This window comes from Meles meles, chromosome 13, assembly GCF_922984935.1.
Source record: "Meles meles chromosome 13, mMelMel3.1 paternal haplotype, whole genome shotgun sequence".
Lineage (NCBI taxonomy): Eukaryota > Metazoa > Chordata > Mammalia > Carnivora > Mustelidae > Meles > Meles meles.
This window is the reverse complement of record NC_060078.1, coordinates 55,619,182-55,633,596: the sequence shown is the minus strand read 5'-3', so window position 1 is coordinate 55,633,596 and position 14,415 is coordinate 55,619,182. Positions and strand designations below refer to the sequence as shown.

General features: G+C 38.2%; 1 protein-coding gene across 1 annotated transcript in view; it reads left to right on the top strand.

Annotated features, from left to right (window-relative positions):
- Positions 1 to 14,204, top strand: part of LOC123955063 — a 44,347-nt gene extending 30,143 nt beyond the window's left edge. The window contains exons 8-10 of the mRNA XM_046026599.1: positions 6,902 to 7,003; positions 9,193 to 10,164; positions 14,012 to 14,204. Of these exons, the coding sequence (XP_045882555.1) occupies positions 6,902 to 7,003; positions 9,193 to 10,164; positions 14,012 to 14,204 (1,267 nt within the window). The remainder of the gene's footprint in view (positions 1 to 6,901; positions 7,004 to 9,192; positions 10,165 to 14,011) is intronic.
- Positions 14,205 to 14,415: the final 211 nt, after the last annotated feature.

The window sequence follows — 14,415 nt, the reverse complement described above, 5'->3', positions numbered from 1 at the left end:
ACTTATTTGGCTCACCTATACCTAGTGAATCAAACTGTCTGAAGAGGGGCCTAGGAATTTTTTATGTGTTTTTTTTTTAATGCATTCAGAATGATTTCTGTTGCTAATAGGTCACATTTGGGAATCACTGTAATAACAAACCAGGTTTCAGAATTGAAATTAATAGGACAAACTGCTGAGCTGAAACCAGTATGATGAGATTTATGGAGAAAGAAGTATAATCCTACAATTGTTGATTTTTTTTAAAAAATTGCACTGACAAGATGTGGAAGCCTTAGTAGTTCAGATGAAAATAGCAGGAATTTTACTTGATGTAGTATGATGCAGCTGATTAAAAAACTAATGTACTTTAAAGGTCAGCATTTAAGTTTCAGATCACAGTCAAAGGAGTTAATAATTTTACTATACATATGGTTTTGCCACGTTTCAAGTATTGAGTTCAGTTATGTGTATCACATTTTAAATCACTGAGAAACCAAGATGAGTGATAACTGAGTCCCAGCTCTCCTTTAACGTAGCACTGGGGCAGTTAAAGTCTCTCAGAAATTAGTAATAGATTTTTCAGGTGCTCTTTGGCTCCAAAGTGCAATGAACAAAATTTTCATTGACCCTGATTATTGCTTTTATAGAAATGAATTCCCAGCATGCAATAAGGGAGTGTGGGAAATGTTAAATGGTACATAAATATGTCAGGTGTTTATTTTTGAAGCATACAAGTAGAGATGTAGCTCCAGAGCCTAAAGTTAGAGCCAAGGGCAGCAAGACTTTAGCAATTTATAAAATTTAATATTTATATAATATTTTAATATATAACTATATTGAGGAATACTTTTATAATTTTAATATTTATATTTTAATTTTATATTTATAAATTTTTGTTTTGTTTTTATTTATATAAATTTTATATTTATGTTTAATTTTATATTATAATTTTAATATATAATACAACTTTATTGAGGAGTACTTTTCAAATACTTGTATATATTTAAAGTATACAACATTGTGATTTGATATATGTATATATTCTGGAATGATTACTAAGATCAAAATAATTAACATATCTCCCACCTCACTTAACTCTTTTTTTGGGGTAAGAATGCTTAAGATCTCAACATCTTTGAAGTTTACAGTACCATATTATTAACTCTATTCACCATGCTGTACATTAAATCCTTGGAACTTATGCTGCTTAAAATTGACAATTTGTACCCTTTGAACTGCATTTTCCCTGTTCCCCCTGCCACTATCCCTACTGGCAACCACAATTCTATTCTTTGAAATGAACTGGGTGTTTTTTAGATTCCGCAGAAGGTATTTGTCGTTCTCTGGCTTATTGCACTTGGCATAATGCCCTTCAGATTCATCCATGTTGCAAATAGCAAGATTTCCTTCTTCCTTGTGGCCGGGTAATATTCTGTATGTGTGTGTGTGTGTGTGTATGTTTGCCACCTTTTCTTTACATTCACACATTGAAAGACTTTTAAGTTGTTTTCATATCTTGGGTATTGTGAATAATGCTGCAGTGAACATGGGAATGCAGAGATCTCTTCAGAATCAATTCCTTTGGGTAAATACCAAGGAGTAGGATTGCTGGATTACATGGTAGTTCTATTTTTAATTCATCCAGGAACCAATATACTGTTTTCTGTAATGGTTGTACCAATTTATGTTCCCATTACAGTGCACAAACAACTACGCTGATAAGATTTGCAGGGGTTCTCCAGCTTTCCTTTACCTCTGTGGGGTGAAATCCTTCCAAGGGGATCCCTCCTGGCACTGAGCTGCTCTGAACTGGGGGAAGGGGTGATTCAGGTATAATGCTTGGTTTTCTGAGCTCCACAAGGTTTCTTCCGCTTCCTCATTATGGTCCAGAGCTTTCTCAGGCTGTTTTTATCAGTTTGTAGTTTGTTATTGCTTTGTTGTTTTGGGGAGAGATGAACATTGGCAACTCCTATCCCTCCATCTTGCTCATGTAATACCTCTATACAATATTAGCTTTAAGGATGAAAGACTGTTTACAGCTTAGATGTTTATATGTTAGAATTTTTATGTGTGTTATTATAAAGGGATTTTCGTGTAAAATTGGACATAGTAGTCACCATACTTGGTACTTACTTTTGCCAAGTATTTCTTACTGAACTATTTATATTTAAGAATTTATAAGAGGGATGCCTAGGTGGCTTAGTCGGTAGACATCACACACTTGATTTCAGCTCAGGTCATGATTTTGGGGTTGTGGAATCAAGCCCCAGTTCGGGCTCCATACTGGGCGTGGAGCCTGCCTGAGATCCTCTACCTCTTTGCCCCTCCCCCCGTTTTCTCTCCCTCTCAAAATAAATAAATAAATAATGTATTAGTTTAATTGTGCTTCTAATTATTGAAAAATAAAAGTAGGGGTGCCTGGATGGCTCAGTTAGCTAAGCATCTGCCTTCGGCTCAGGTCATGATCCCAGGATCCAGGGATCAAGTCCCACATTAGGCTCCCTGCTCACTGGGGAGCCTGCTTCTCCCTCTGCCTCTCCCCCTGCTTGTGTGCTTTCCCTCTCTCTGTCAAATAAATAAATATTTTAAAATAAAACAAAAGGCTATTAAAAGAGAGGAATTTTTATTGGCCAGTTCATAAAGTAGGAGAGTTCTTAGACCCAAGATTTCAGAGCAGGAAAAAAGTGATAGCACTAGACCTTCTGCTTTCAACCATGACAGAGTAACAGGAACCAGATTTACTCTCCCACCTAACTAACAAACAACTAAACAACTTAAAAAGCAGAGAAAATATAGGAAAAGATAATTTTCAAGAAATTGGATAGCAGGGATAAAGGACAGTTATCTCTGAGAAATGGTGAACCATGGACATCGATGACCCGGGATTGTTCCAGTTTACTGCCTTAGAGTTTCCAGGCCATGGCACAGGAAAGGGGGAGTCATGGCAGAACCAGATGGATACCTAAGTTAAGGAGAAAAAATGATCAGAGAGATCAACACAGCTAGTGCTGGAGAGGAGAGAGCTGCACAGAGAGAGAAGTCTCTAGATCAGTAGAGAGGCACCCTGCTTGTAAGGAAACTATAACTACTGGAAGATTAGAGGGAATGTTTTTCACACAGAGCCAGGAGTAGTGCCTTTTCCCACCAGCCAGATTGGAAAACGGACTAGTTGATAGGATACTGGATAGTACTTAGAAGGGTCTTGTTTCACTGGTGGGGAATAGTTAGCCCTGGACTGAACGCTACTCTTTAATAGTTTACCAATAATTCTTAAAAGCAACATGTAAGAGGATCAAATTATTTCCAAGCAACTTAACTGCCTCCTAAAACAAATCTCAAGAATATTTAAGTCAATCCCATCCAAGTACTAACCAGGTCTGACCCTGCTTAGCTTCCGAGATCAACTGAGCCGCTGCCTTCGGCTCAGGTCATGATCTCGGGGTCCTGGGATCGAGTCCCACATCGGGCTCTCTGCTCCGCAGGGAGCCTGCTTCCCTCTCACTCTCTCTGCCTGCCTCTCTGCCTACTTGTGATCTCTCTCTGTCAAATAAATAAAATCTTTAAAAAAAAAAAGAATATTTAAGTCAATACCAAAATATACAGCACAATGAATTTGGGTTTTTTTCCCCCTAATTTTTCTCAGTTTCTGTTCTGAAAATGTGCGAGGTTGGACAGTATAATGAAAAAAATATTAGATTGAGGGCACCTGGTTGGCTCAGTGGGTTAAGCCTCTGCCTTCAGCTCAGGTCATGATCTCAGGGTCCTGGGATCAAGTCCTGCGTTGGGCTCTCTGCTAAGCGGGGAGCCTGCTTCCCCCTCTCTCTCTGCCTGCCTCTCTGCCTACTTGTGATCTCTGTCAAAAAAATAAAATCTTAGGGGCGCCCGGCTGGCTCAGCTGGTTAAGCAGCTGCCTTCGGCTCGGGTCATGATTCCAGGGTCCTGGGATCGAGCCCCGCATCAGGCTCCCTGCTCAGCAGACAGCCTGCTTCTCTCTCTCCCCCTCTCCCTGCCACTCTGCTTACTTGTGCTCTCTCTCTAGCTCTCTGTCAAATAAATAAATAAAATATTTAAAAAATAAAAAATAAAATAAAATCTTTTTTAAAAAGCTGAAAAATATTTGTGTGTATTTACTATATTTTCTTTGTCTGTTAACTTGTTGATGGACATTTTTAGGTTGTTTCCATATCTGATCTATTGGGAATAATGCTTCAGTAAACATAGGAGTGTAGGTACCTCTTCCAGATCCTGATTTTCAATACCCAGGTTCCCTTACTTGCTTGAAATTCTTAACACACATGTGAGCACACATTTTGTGAAGTAATGCATATGTTAATTGGCTTAATTTAACAGTTATTTCACAATGTATATGTATATCAAAACATCAAAATGTATACCTTAAATATACAGAATTTTAAAAATACCTAGAAGCATTCCATTGATTTCTACATCTTGTACAAAATACCATTCCATTCTCTTGATACATTATCCAGTTTTTTAAAAACACTTGTCCAGGATCACTGCCTCCATTTCTTTACCTTCTTATTCTCTGCTTAAATGTATCCAGTGTGTTTTTACCACTTAATTAAAATTTCCTTGTCAGAGGTCACCAACAACCTAGCCACACCCTATAGCTTTTCTTTGCAATATCTGGCATCATTAACCACTCTCTACATATACTTTAAATTTTTTTTAAAGATTTTATTTATTTGACAGAGATCACAAGTAGGTAGAGAGGCAGGCAGAGAGAGAGGGGGAAAAAGCAGGCTCCCCGCTGAGCAGAGACCCTGATGCGGGACTCGATCTGCGGACCCTGGGATCATGACCTGAGCTGAAGGCAGCGGCTTAACCCACTGAGCCACCCAGGCGCCCCATACTTTAAATTTTTTATTTTGCACCCAATACTATCTAGGTTTGCCTCCTAATATTCTCATAGCTCCATTCACCTTAGTTGTCTCCTCTTCGTCATTCCTGTTGTAGATGTTTGATAAGACTGTCTTTGGCTTTTATTCCTGTAATCCCATTTTCTTGTCACTTCAGCTCTTATTTTTACCATATGACCCCCAAATCTTTCTCACACCTGAACTTCATACAAAATTTCACACTTATGTAGGGAACATTTTCTTTTCAAATTATAGGTGTTTGGGCAAGTTTATATAATAGCTCATGAAAAGAATGACTTTTGTGTTTATTTTTTAAAGACCACATCTGTTTTATAATGCACTAAAGCATTATCGTCTTTCAGAGTTTAAGAGGCTAAATAAAATTTAACCAAAAATTGAATTAGGCCTGTGAGCTAGGGATTTCCTTCTTAGTACTTATTCAAGTACCCTGGGAAGAAGACTTACTGGATATTCATTTCTTACTTTTTACAGGAGCTATTCAATTAAATTTACTCTTGTGTTTTTCTTCCATTTGAAGCCTTTTCCATGTGCTTGTTTATAGCCTTTACCTGAGGAAATGTTATTCCCAATAGATAGCATATGTATCAGAACAATGGTAGCATCCTTTTTACTAGAATTTAGAAAAGTAATTTTTGAATTCAATATTAATATTAATATTCTCCTAAGGTATAGTGATGGGCATTTATAGACACTGAGACATAATTCTTCCTGCCTTCTTCTCTGCCCTCTATCCCTGAAAAGATTGCCTTTATAGCATGTTCAGATAGTCATTTTTCTACTTTTTGAAACTAAAGAACATTGTAACAGTTTAAAAATCTTAAGTGTCCTTTAGCATAAATTCAGTGAGGCATTCCTAGAGAATACCTTCCACTTAATTTTATCTTCTCCAGTAAAGATACATTATTCATTTAACATCTCTGATACACTGCTCAGGAATTCTGTTAAGCATTTCTGTATGCCAGGCCCAATGCTAAACAGCTGTAGAGGCTGGGAAGAGGCCTTGCCCTCAAGGAGACAGGTGAGTAAAGCCAGCAGATACAACAAAGTGTTAAGTGTTATGATACAGAACACACTATTCATCCTTTTCCATTCCACAAGTATTTATGGGGTACCTACTGTGTCAAGGCACTCTGCTTGACTCTGAGAATTCAGCAGTGAATAAGACAGACAAGGTCCCTTTCCTCATGAAGCTTTTAAGTCTCTGTGCAGTCTCACGAGGCCATATATGAGGGAATTTTGCACTGATATTTTCTCTACTTGGAATGCTCTGTCTTTGCATAACTGATTTCTTTGTTCAAATGTCACCACCTCACAGAGTCAGCCTTTCCTGTCTTAATATTGTCCCCCTCTCCCAGTCACTGTCTATTATACTACCTTGGAGTTCTTACAAAGGGCTTATTTCTATCAGAAATTATATAATTTATGTACTTGTTTATGGTCTCCCTCTCCTTTGAGAGCAGGGACTTGCCTGATTTGATCATTACCATATCTTTAAGTGTTTGAACGGTGCCTGGCGCATTTGGGGCACCTAACAAGTATTTGCTGCATGGAAGAGTCAATGATTGGATGTATGGTACTGGGGAAAAGCATTCACAAGGTAATTTCAGATAGTGGAAGTGGGTAATCAGAGGAGGTATATGGAAGGGGAGAGTTAGGGAGGTCTGGTGTCTGACATTATTCCCACTCCCCCTTTACCTCACCCTTCCTCATAAGTGCCTATGCCTAAAGCCCTTAATTTTTATGATTTCTTGGCCACAGGAGATACTGTTTACATCCTCAAAGTTGGAAATCCGAACATCCTAAAATTTTGCTTGACTGATGACCTCTCCCTTATGGTTCTTAAGTTTTATTCTCCTCACTAAGCCAAAATGGCAAAATATCCACAGATTTTTCTGTGATGCAAATGGTGTGCAGTTGTGCTTTTTTCTTCCTTGTTTTGTGCTCACCTTATGTGTTTAAAAGCATATGATCTTATTTTTGATAGAATTTTTAAAAATGTATTGATCTTTTTCCTCTAGTAATCTTGGAATGGATGTCTGGGATTCTGATGAAGATGCAAATCTCCCATCTAATTCTATGGAAGAATCTGGAGATTGGTCCCCAAATGAAGACTTTCATGGGTAAAAGCAACATAATTGTAGATGAATATTTTATGATAGTTTAGATACATATTAATGATGATAGAGTAGGTTAGAAAATCCATGGGATTGGGGGTCAGGAAGTCTGCATTCAAATCTTGATTCTGCCACTTCTAAATTGTAGGTCATATAGAGCCAATGACGTAACGTTTTCAGGCCAGTGTTGTTTAATGTAGCACATAAAGCATTGGACAAGATCAGTTAGGCTTTCTTAAATTGTATTTTAAGGACATATGAAACTAGTATTTTATGAGGTATTATTAGTTTTACAGGAATAAAAAGTGTTAAGTCAAATAAATTTTGGAAATGCACGCTGATGTCACCATGAACACTAGCTTATTAGAAGCCCTTCAAATTCCTGAAGTAAAGAAATGTATTAAATTTTATTGAACCCAGCATTTCCCTAACTTATTCAAGCACAAAACTGCTTTCCCCCCTGACAGAACTAGCATTAACATGATACGGAAAACTAATGTTCCCCAAGCTATTTGGCAAATATTGAATTAGGTAATCTCTGTGATCCCTTCAAAATTTAAAATGCTATGATTCTAAGTAATAATTTGTATTTATTCTACCAGTATATCAGGAAGTGGATTAAGGTTATCAAATGTTACTAGAATTTCCTCTGACTTACATATATATATTGATATATATGTATATGAGATATACATATATATAAATGTATATAAAAGATATACATTTGTATATATATCATATATGTTTATAAATTGATAGGAGAGAATTTAAAATTTTCTTACAACCCTTTTTTCTCTATCTTTCCAAAAAAATTACACTCTTCTCTTGGCATTTTTTTTTATAATCACAGGATAAACAATACTATTTTAAATCAAGAGGAATATTTGGCACTTGAATTTTTAAACTGAAATATGTAGCAAGAAATTGAGATGATCTATTGTGAACTGATTTAATTCAAGCTGGACTAGACGATAGTCTCCCGTTCTCCTTTTTCTCAGCTTCAGATCTCACTCCCAAAACATGAAGCATTTTGCCACCTGAGTGGTACAGCTTTTTCTCTCTGCCCCACCTGCCTAGAAGGAGTCCTGACTTGAGCAGGGCCAGGCACTGGGGTAGGCGTTAGCTAACATCACAGGATGTGCGTGAGCCCTGTGAAGAGCTGTACAGAGCTCTTCTGTTTACCCTGGCAGCGCCTGTCTGCTCTGACACGGGCTCTTCCTGCACATAATGTCTGTACCCCCATTCCAAGGAAGCATTTGTTTATCTTCAGTGAATAAAATCCTTGTGAAGTCTCTCAGAATTTGGTGCCAGTAATTTTGTTTTCAGACACTGAAGGGTTTCGTTGTTAATCTTTGTTTAGGTTGTGTTTTGTTTTTATGAAACTTTCCTTTTCTTGTTGCTAGGAAACAAAGTTGTAACTTTTTAGTCAATTATAGTATCTCATCCTGGGTTTTTAAATACTTATTTCTATTCTAAATTCTATCTGTTCCTCCTCTCGACCCTTTCAAATTGGTGTGTTCTCTATGTTATGGAAGTTTGGCAGTTCCTTATGAAACTAAAAATGGATTAAGCATACAGCCCAGCATTTGCACTCTTGAGCATTTATCCCAGAGGACTGAAAGCTTGTTCACACAGAAATGACTTGAATGCTCATAGCAGCTTATTTATAAAACAAAAAAACTGGAAATAGCCAAAATGTATTATTTATACCAAATTATTTTATACTATAAGCTCCATTAGTAGTTCTTAGGAGTAATTATATAAAAATCAATATATGTTTTCTTACTTCTTCTCACATGAAGTCGGTACAATAATCTAGTGTGTTATTAGCCATATTCGTAAGATTACTTCTTTAACCCATCAGATAGATTATGATAAAAGTGATCTGGTTATGACATTTCTCTAAATGAAAAACTGCTGTGAAATGTGTTGTGGTCTAGTTTTTAGGGGAAAAAATTACTGTTTAACACCAACACACTTTTGTTTGGAAATCTACAAGTTAATAGCTACAGGAGAAAGTTTGGGGCTCATAAGTGCAAACAAAGGAGAAAAATGAAAATGTGGCACAATTCAGTTCGGGGACATCACAACAATTTCGGTCCTGTTGAGCTGAACAAGGGAGGTTTTGCTATGGCGTAGATTTATCCTTTATTATTCAAATACTTAGTATTTATAGCCTGTTTTCCCCCCAGCAGGACTGGGAAAAGGTCAAGGCTTCTTAATGACCGGCACCCTCAAAATGATGTACAGATAAAGGATTATGATTATGTCAACAATGGACGGTCCCAGAGGCATGGGGATTTGTATAAACACAGATGTAGTGACAGCATGCCAGAAGAAAGACACCTGAGAAATTGGGATTTGGGTAACAAAGGACCAGGACCAAGATGTTCATTCTTTGCTAATCACCAGTGTTATGATGTCTCTCAAGAGGAAACAGATTTCAATAACAAGATACATGGAACCAGACCGAGACCATTTCATGATCCCCAGCCTCACAGTGACTGCCATGAGCCAGATGCTGGAGATGATTTTGATTTTGTTAGCAAAATTGATGGACAAAGGAGACATTCCATTCAGAATCATCAGGCCTATAGCAACTGTTGGGAACAATTTCCAACAAAAGATTATGGTTTTATCAACAGAAGCTGGGCACAAAAACAACAGCCTTTCTATAACCGCCATGAGTACCCACTTGGTGGTGATTTTCAGGACCAATTACTTGTACAGAGTTCTCATTTTCTCAACAGAGGTGGTGGTTTTCAAAGGCAAAAGCCTTTCTACCAGAACTATTTTCATGATGAAATGAATTTGGAAGATTCAGAATATACCGATGTCGTATCAGAGCACTCACGAGGATCTCTACATGACCATTCCAACGATTTCTCAGAGAAAATGTCATTGAAAAAATATGTTAATAGAGGTCATGGACAAAGACTACCACTTTTTCCAAAGTTTAAAAAACAAAGGCATTTAAGAAATTTTGATTTCAACAGTGGAACAAAACCATGGCATATATCTTCCTGTAACCACCCACGTAATGATCCACAAGAACAGGTTCTTTTGGAAGACTTGGATTTTGAACAGGAAACGTCCTCACAAAGACCACGGTCTTTTCGGGACTCCCCACTTCCTGATAACATAAATTCTGATTGGCATTTAGATAAGTGAGTCATTTTGTTTTGCACAGTAAGAAACGGTACTTGACTCCAACAAAACACTCAGACTTCTTTCAGATTAGGTATTTGTATAAAAGTGGTATAAATTATCACCCAAAGCTAAAATTCAGATTTATTCTTATATAGATTCAGTTTGTGATGAAGGTTTATTTCTTATGCTGTGAATTATAAATTTACCTTTATTTCCCACGATTGCAGTAAATATACAAATTAGATTTAAATGGTTTAACCTTTCACTGTAAGCTAGTAGTAAGAAAACAAAACAAAAACTAGAAACAGATTTCTCAGAGAAATACTGTGACTTTTAGATAAGGATTTTTAAAAATATAGTCAATCCTTGAACAACAAGGGTTTAAACTGTGCAGGTTCACTTATATGTGGATGTTTTACAGTATAGTACTGTAAATGTATTTTCTCTTACGATTTTTGAATAACATTTTCTTTTCTCTAGCTTATTGTAAGAATACAGTATATAACACATGTAGCATAGGACCATATGTTAGTCAACTGTTTTATGTTACCAGTAAGGCTTCTGTTAAACAGCAGGCTGTTACTAGTTAAGTTTAGGGGAGTCAAAAGTTATGCGTGCATTTTTTTTCCCAAAGATTTTTATTTATTCATTTGACAGACAAAGATCACAAGCAGGCAGAGAGGCAGGCAGAGAGAGAGGAGGAAGCAGGCTCCCCGCAGAGCAGAGAGCCCGATGTGGGGCTCTATCCCAGGACCCTGGGATCATGACCTGATCCGAAGTACGCGTGCATTTTTGACTACACAGGGATCAGCGCCCCTAACCTCCAGTTGTTCAGGGATCAACTGTATTCCTTCTAGCTGTCCTACAAATTATTTTTTCTTTAAATTTTTTTTAAAGATATTGCTTATTTATTTGTCACAAGTAGGCAGAGAGGCAGGCAGAGAGAGAGGGGGGAAGCAGGCTCCCCGCGGAGCTGAGAGCCCGATGTGGGGCTCGATCCCAGCACTCTGAGATCATGACCTGAGCCTGAAGGCAGAGGCTTAACCCACTGAGCCACCCAGGGGCCCCTATTTCTTCTTTAATTTTAATTCCAGTATGGTAAACATACAGTGTTAAATTAGTTTCAGGTATACAATAGTGCTTTAACTTCAGCAGTTCTGTATATTACTCAGTGCTCATCAAGATAAGTTTAGTTTTTTTAATCCCCATCACCGATTTCACCCTGCCCCCCACCCCACCCTCCTTTCTGGTAACCATCTCTTTGTTCTGTTTTTTGGTTTGTCTTTGTTTGCTACAGATTACTTTTTTTTTAAATTTTGTTTATTTATTAGACAGAGATCACAGGTAGGGAGAGAGGCAGGCAGAGAGAGAGGAAGGGAAGCAGTCTCCCTGCTGAGCAGAGAGCCCAATGCAGGGCTGGATCCCAGGACCCTGGGATCATGACCTGAGCCGAAGGCAGAGGCTTTAACCCACCGAGCCACCCAGGCGCCCCTACAAATTACTTTTTAATACACACACGCCAGTAGGCCTCTCTCTGCCATGCAGTAATCACCTCTTGGTGCCGTTAGTTGGGAGCGTCTTCTGGAGAGCAGTGAAACTGAAGCACAAGGCAGGAAGAGGGGAGGCCTGCCATCTGAAAGGGAAGGAATGACATGAGAAAGGATAGGAAGAGGGATGGAAATAAAAAGACAATCCAGGAAAATAAAGCACTGTGCTGGGATAGAGAATAAGACCATAGAAGAGGGGAAGGTTTGAGAAAGGAGGTGAAGAGAAGAGTTACTGTGTGCCTTCCCTTTCAATTCAGAATGTTTCCTCCAGTTGTACATTATTCTACACGTACCTGGAGAGATGTGAATTTTACCTGTGGGCTATGGGCTGTCCTGGTTTTATTCAGAAACTTTTCTTTTTTTCTCTCCTACCTTTCCTACCAGCATCTTCCCGGCCTTCCTCACTTTCCTCACGTCGCAGGGCCTATGGCACTGAGAACTGCAGAGACAATGTGGTCAGAGGCAAATACTGATTTAGCCGCAAAACCATCCCTTTCAGTCCTGTTGCTACCAGTGACATGTAAACATGTTAGAAAACAAGCATTTCGTGAATCCACATGTATATAGGGTTTATATACCATCTTGGCAGATCCTGGCCACTGCCTTTGGAAGTGATTGTCACTTCTCCCCTGTGGTTTGGGGATTCTAAAACCAGTCAATCTATTCATCTTCACCTGGGTTACCAGTGGCTACTAGTTGGTACTAGTTAAGCTTGTTTCATTTCCTTTGTAATAACTTCACTCTATTCCTTGATTATTATGTCTTCTATTGGACAGGGTAAAAGACAAGATTGGTCAATAGAAATCTCTCACTCCAGGGCGCCTGGGTGGCTCAGTGGGTTAAAGCCTCTGCCTTCGGCTCTGGTCATGATCCCAGGGTCCTGGGATCGAGCCCCACATCAGGCTCTCTGTTCAGTGGGGAGCCTGCTTCCTCCTCTCTCTCTGCCCACCTCTCTGCCTACCTGTGATCTCTGTCAAATAAATAAATAAATAATCTTTAAAAAAAAAAAAAAAGGGCGTGTTTGGCTTTCTTTTTCTTGTTCTTGTCACGCAGTACGATTTGGGGTCAGGATTATAAGCATCCTATGTGAAAGAATAGAAGTTTCAGTATAAAAGGATATTCCATACTAATCTATATTAAACTACTGAACAGAAATCAGATTGAAGTTTTTGTCTTAAATTACCTAGTTTTTCTTAATTTACTAACTTCCTTAGCCATTGACAGGATGAACATGGCTCAAAGGTATTCTCATCAAATGGAGAGACCTAAAGAAAAAATTGAGATAGACCAAAAGAGACCTTGGTTTGAGGGGGAGAAGGGCAGATGACAGCCAAGACAGGATTTCACCTGACCTCTTCCTTTCCACTTACCCATTACTGATAGGCCCAAGTATAACAGCATATTAGCAACTTGGAGAAGAAGGGACTATAGTAGGAAAAGAAGTAAGAGTTCTTTACAAACACTATCAAATATTTACATTAAAAATATGCTGGAATTATCCCACAAATGTATATTTTAGTAGGGGTTAATTGAAAGATTTGAAATTTTAAATTGTATACCTGAAACATACATGAAAAGCAAAACTTAAAATTTAAAACAGGTGAGTCGGGACACCTGCATGGCTCAGTGGGTTAAAGCCTCTGCCTTCGGCTCAGGTCATGATCCCAGGGTCCTGGGATTGAGCCCCACATTGGGCTCTCTGCTCGGCGGGGAGCCTGCTTTCCCCTCTCTCTCTGCCTGCCTCTCTGCCTACTTGCGATCTCTGTCAAATAAATAAATAAAATCTTAAAAAAAAAAACAAAAACGGTGAGTCATTAGCCTTCAGCTTCTCAGTGTCAAATATTCTAAAAGAGATTCTAAAAGAGATCTCTAAAAGAGATTGTCTATAAGCTACATAACCCCCTAATTTGCTGCTATACTGAAATGATTCTGCTAATCTAACTTCATAATATAAAAAGGAACAAGCAAATATAGCTGCTATGATCCTAATTCTCTCTGCAGGGTAAAGAAGGGCCTACCTCCTTTCATGGGAGATGCATTCTTACTTTTACCATGTTGCATCATGCAGGGATTCTGCTCCCCCCTTCACCATTTGACTGTTGGTGAAAGGGTATACTCACTTCTTCTAGCACAATGCCCCCCATAAAGTTTGAATCCTTTCTGTGATTATAATTAACACTTGTTTCTGCAACACTGGCAAAATGATGACGTGTTGAATGTTCTGTAATGGGCACATGGGTGTGTATTTTCCTGTTATTTATGTTTGAAAACTCTAATAATAAAAAATTAAAAATAACTGTTTCTGTTACATTATTAGAATGGTGTATCCAGAAGATAATCGAAGAATACATTCTTCATGTGGATTTAACCACAGGAGACAGAACAGACTGACAGCGTATTCTTCACAGAAACTCCCATCTTCATGTGTATTCCAAGAAGATGGTTCAGTTGACTATTGTGGAGGCAGAAATCCAAGAGATATGGAACAGCACAAAAGGTCATATTTTTAAGCTACTGATTATAATTAGAGTATGCCTGTCAATTGCAGAGCCGGAGAGGGAGCATTATGACTTACCATTAGAAAAAACTGCAATTCGTGCTGACTAGTTCACTTTAACAACGGCTCACCACTTATCTATATTTGTCCCCTTTGCATTATTACTGGGCCAAAAATCATTTCATAATAAGTTGTATGTCAAAAGGTAACCTATGTTACTACAA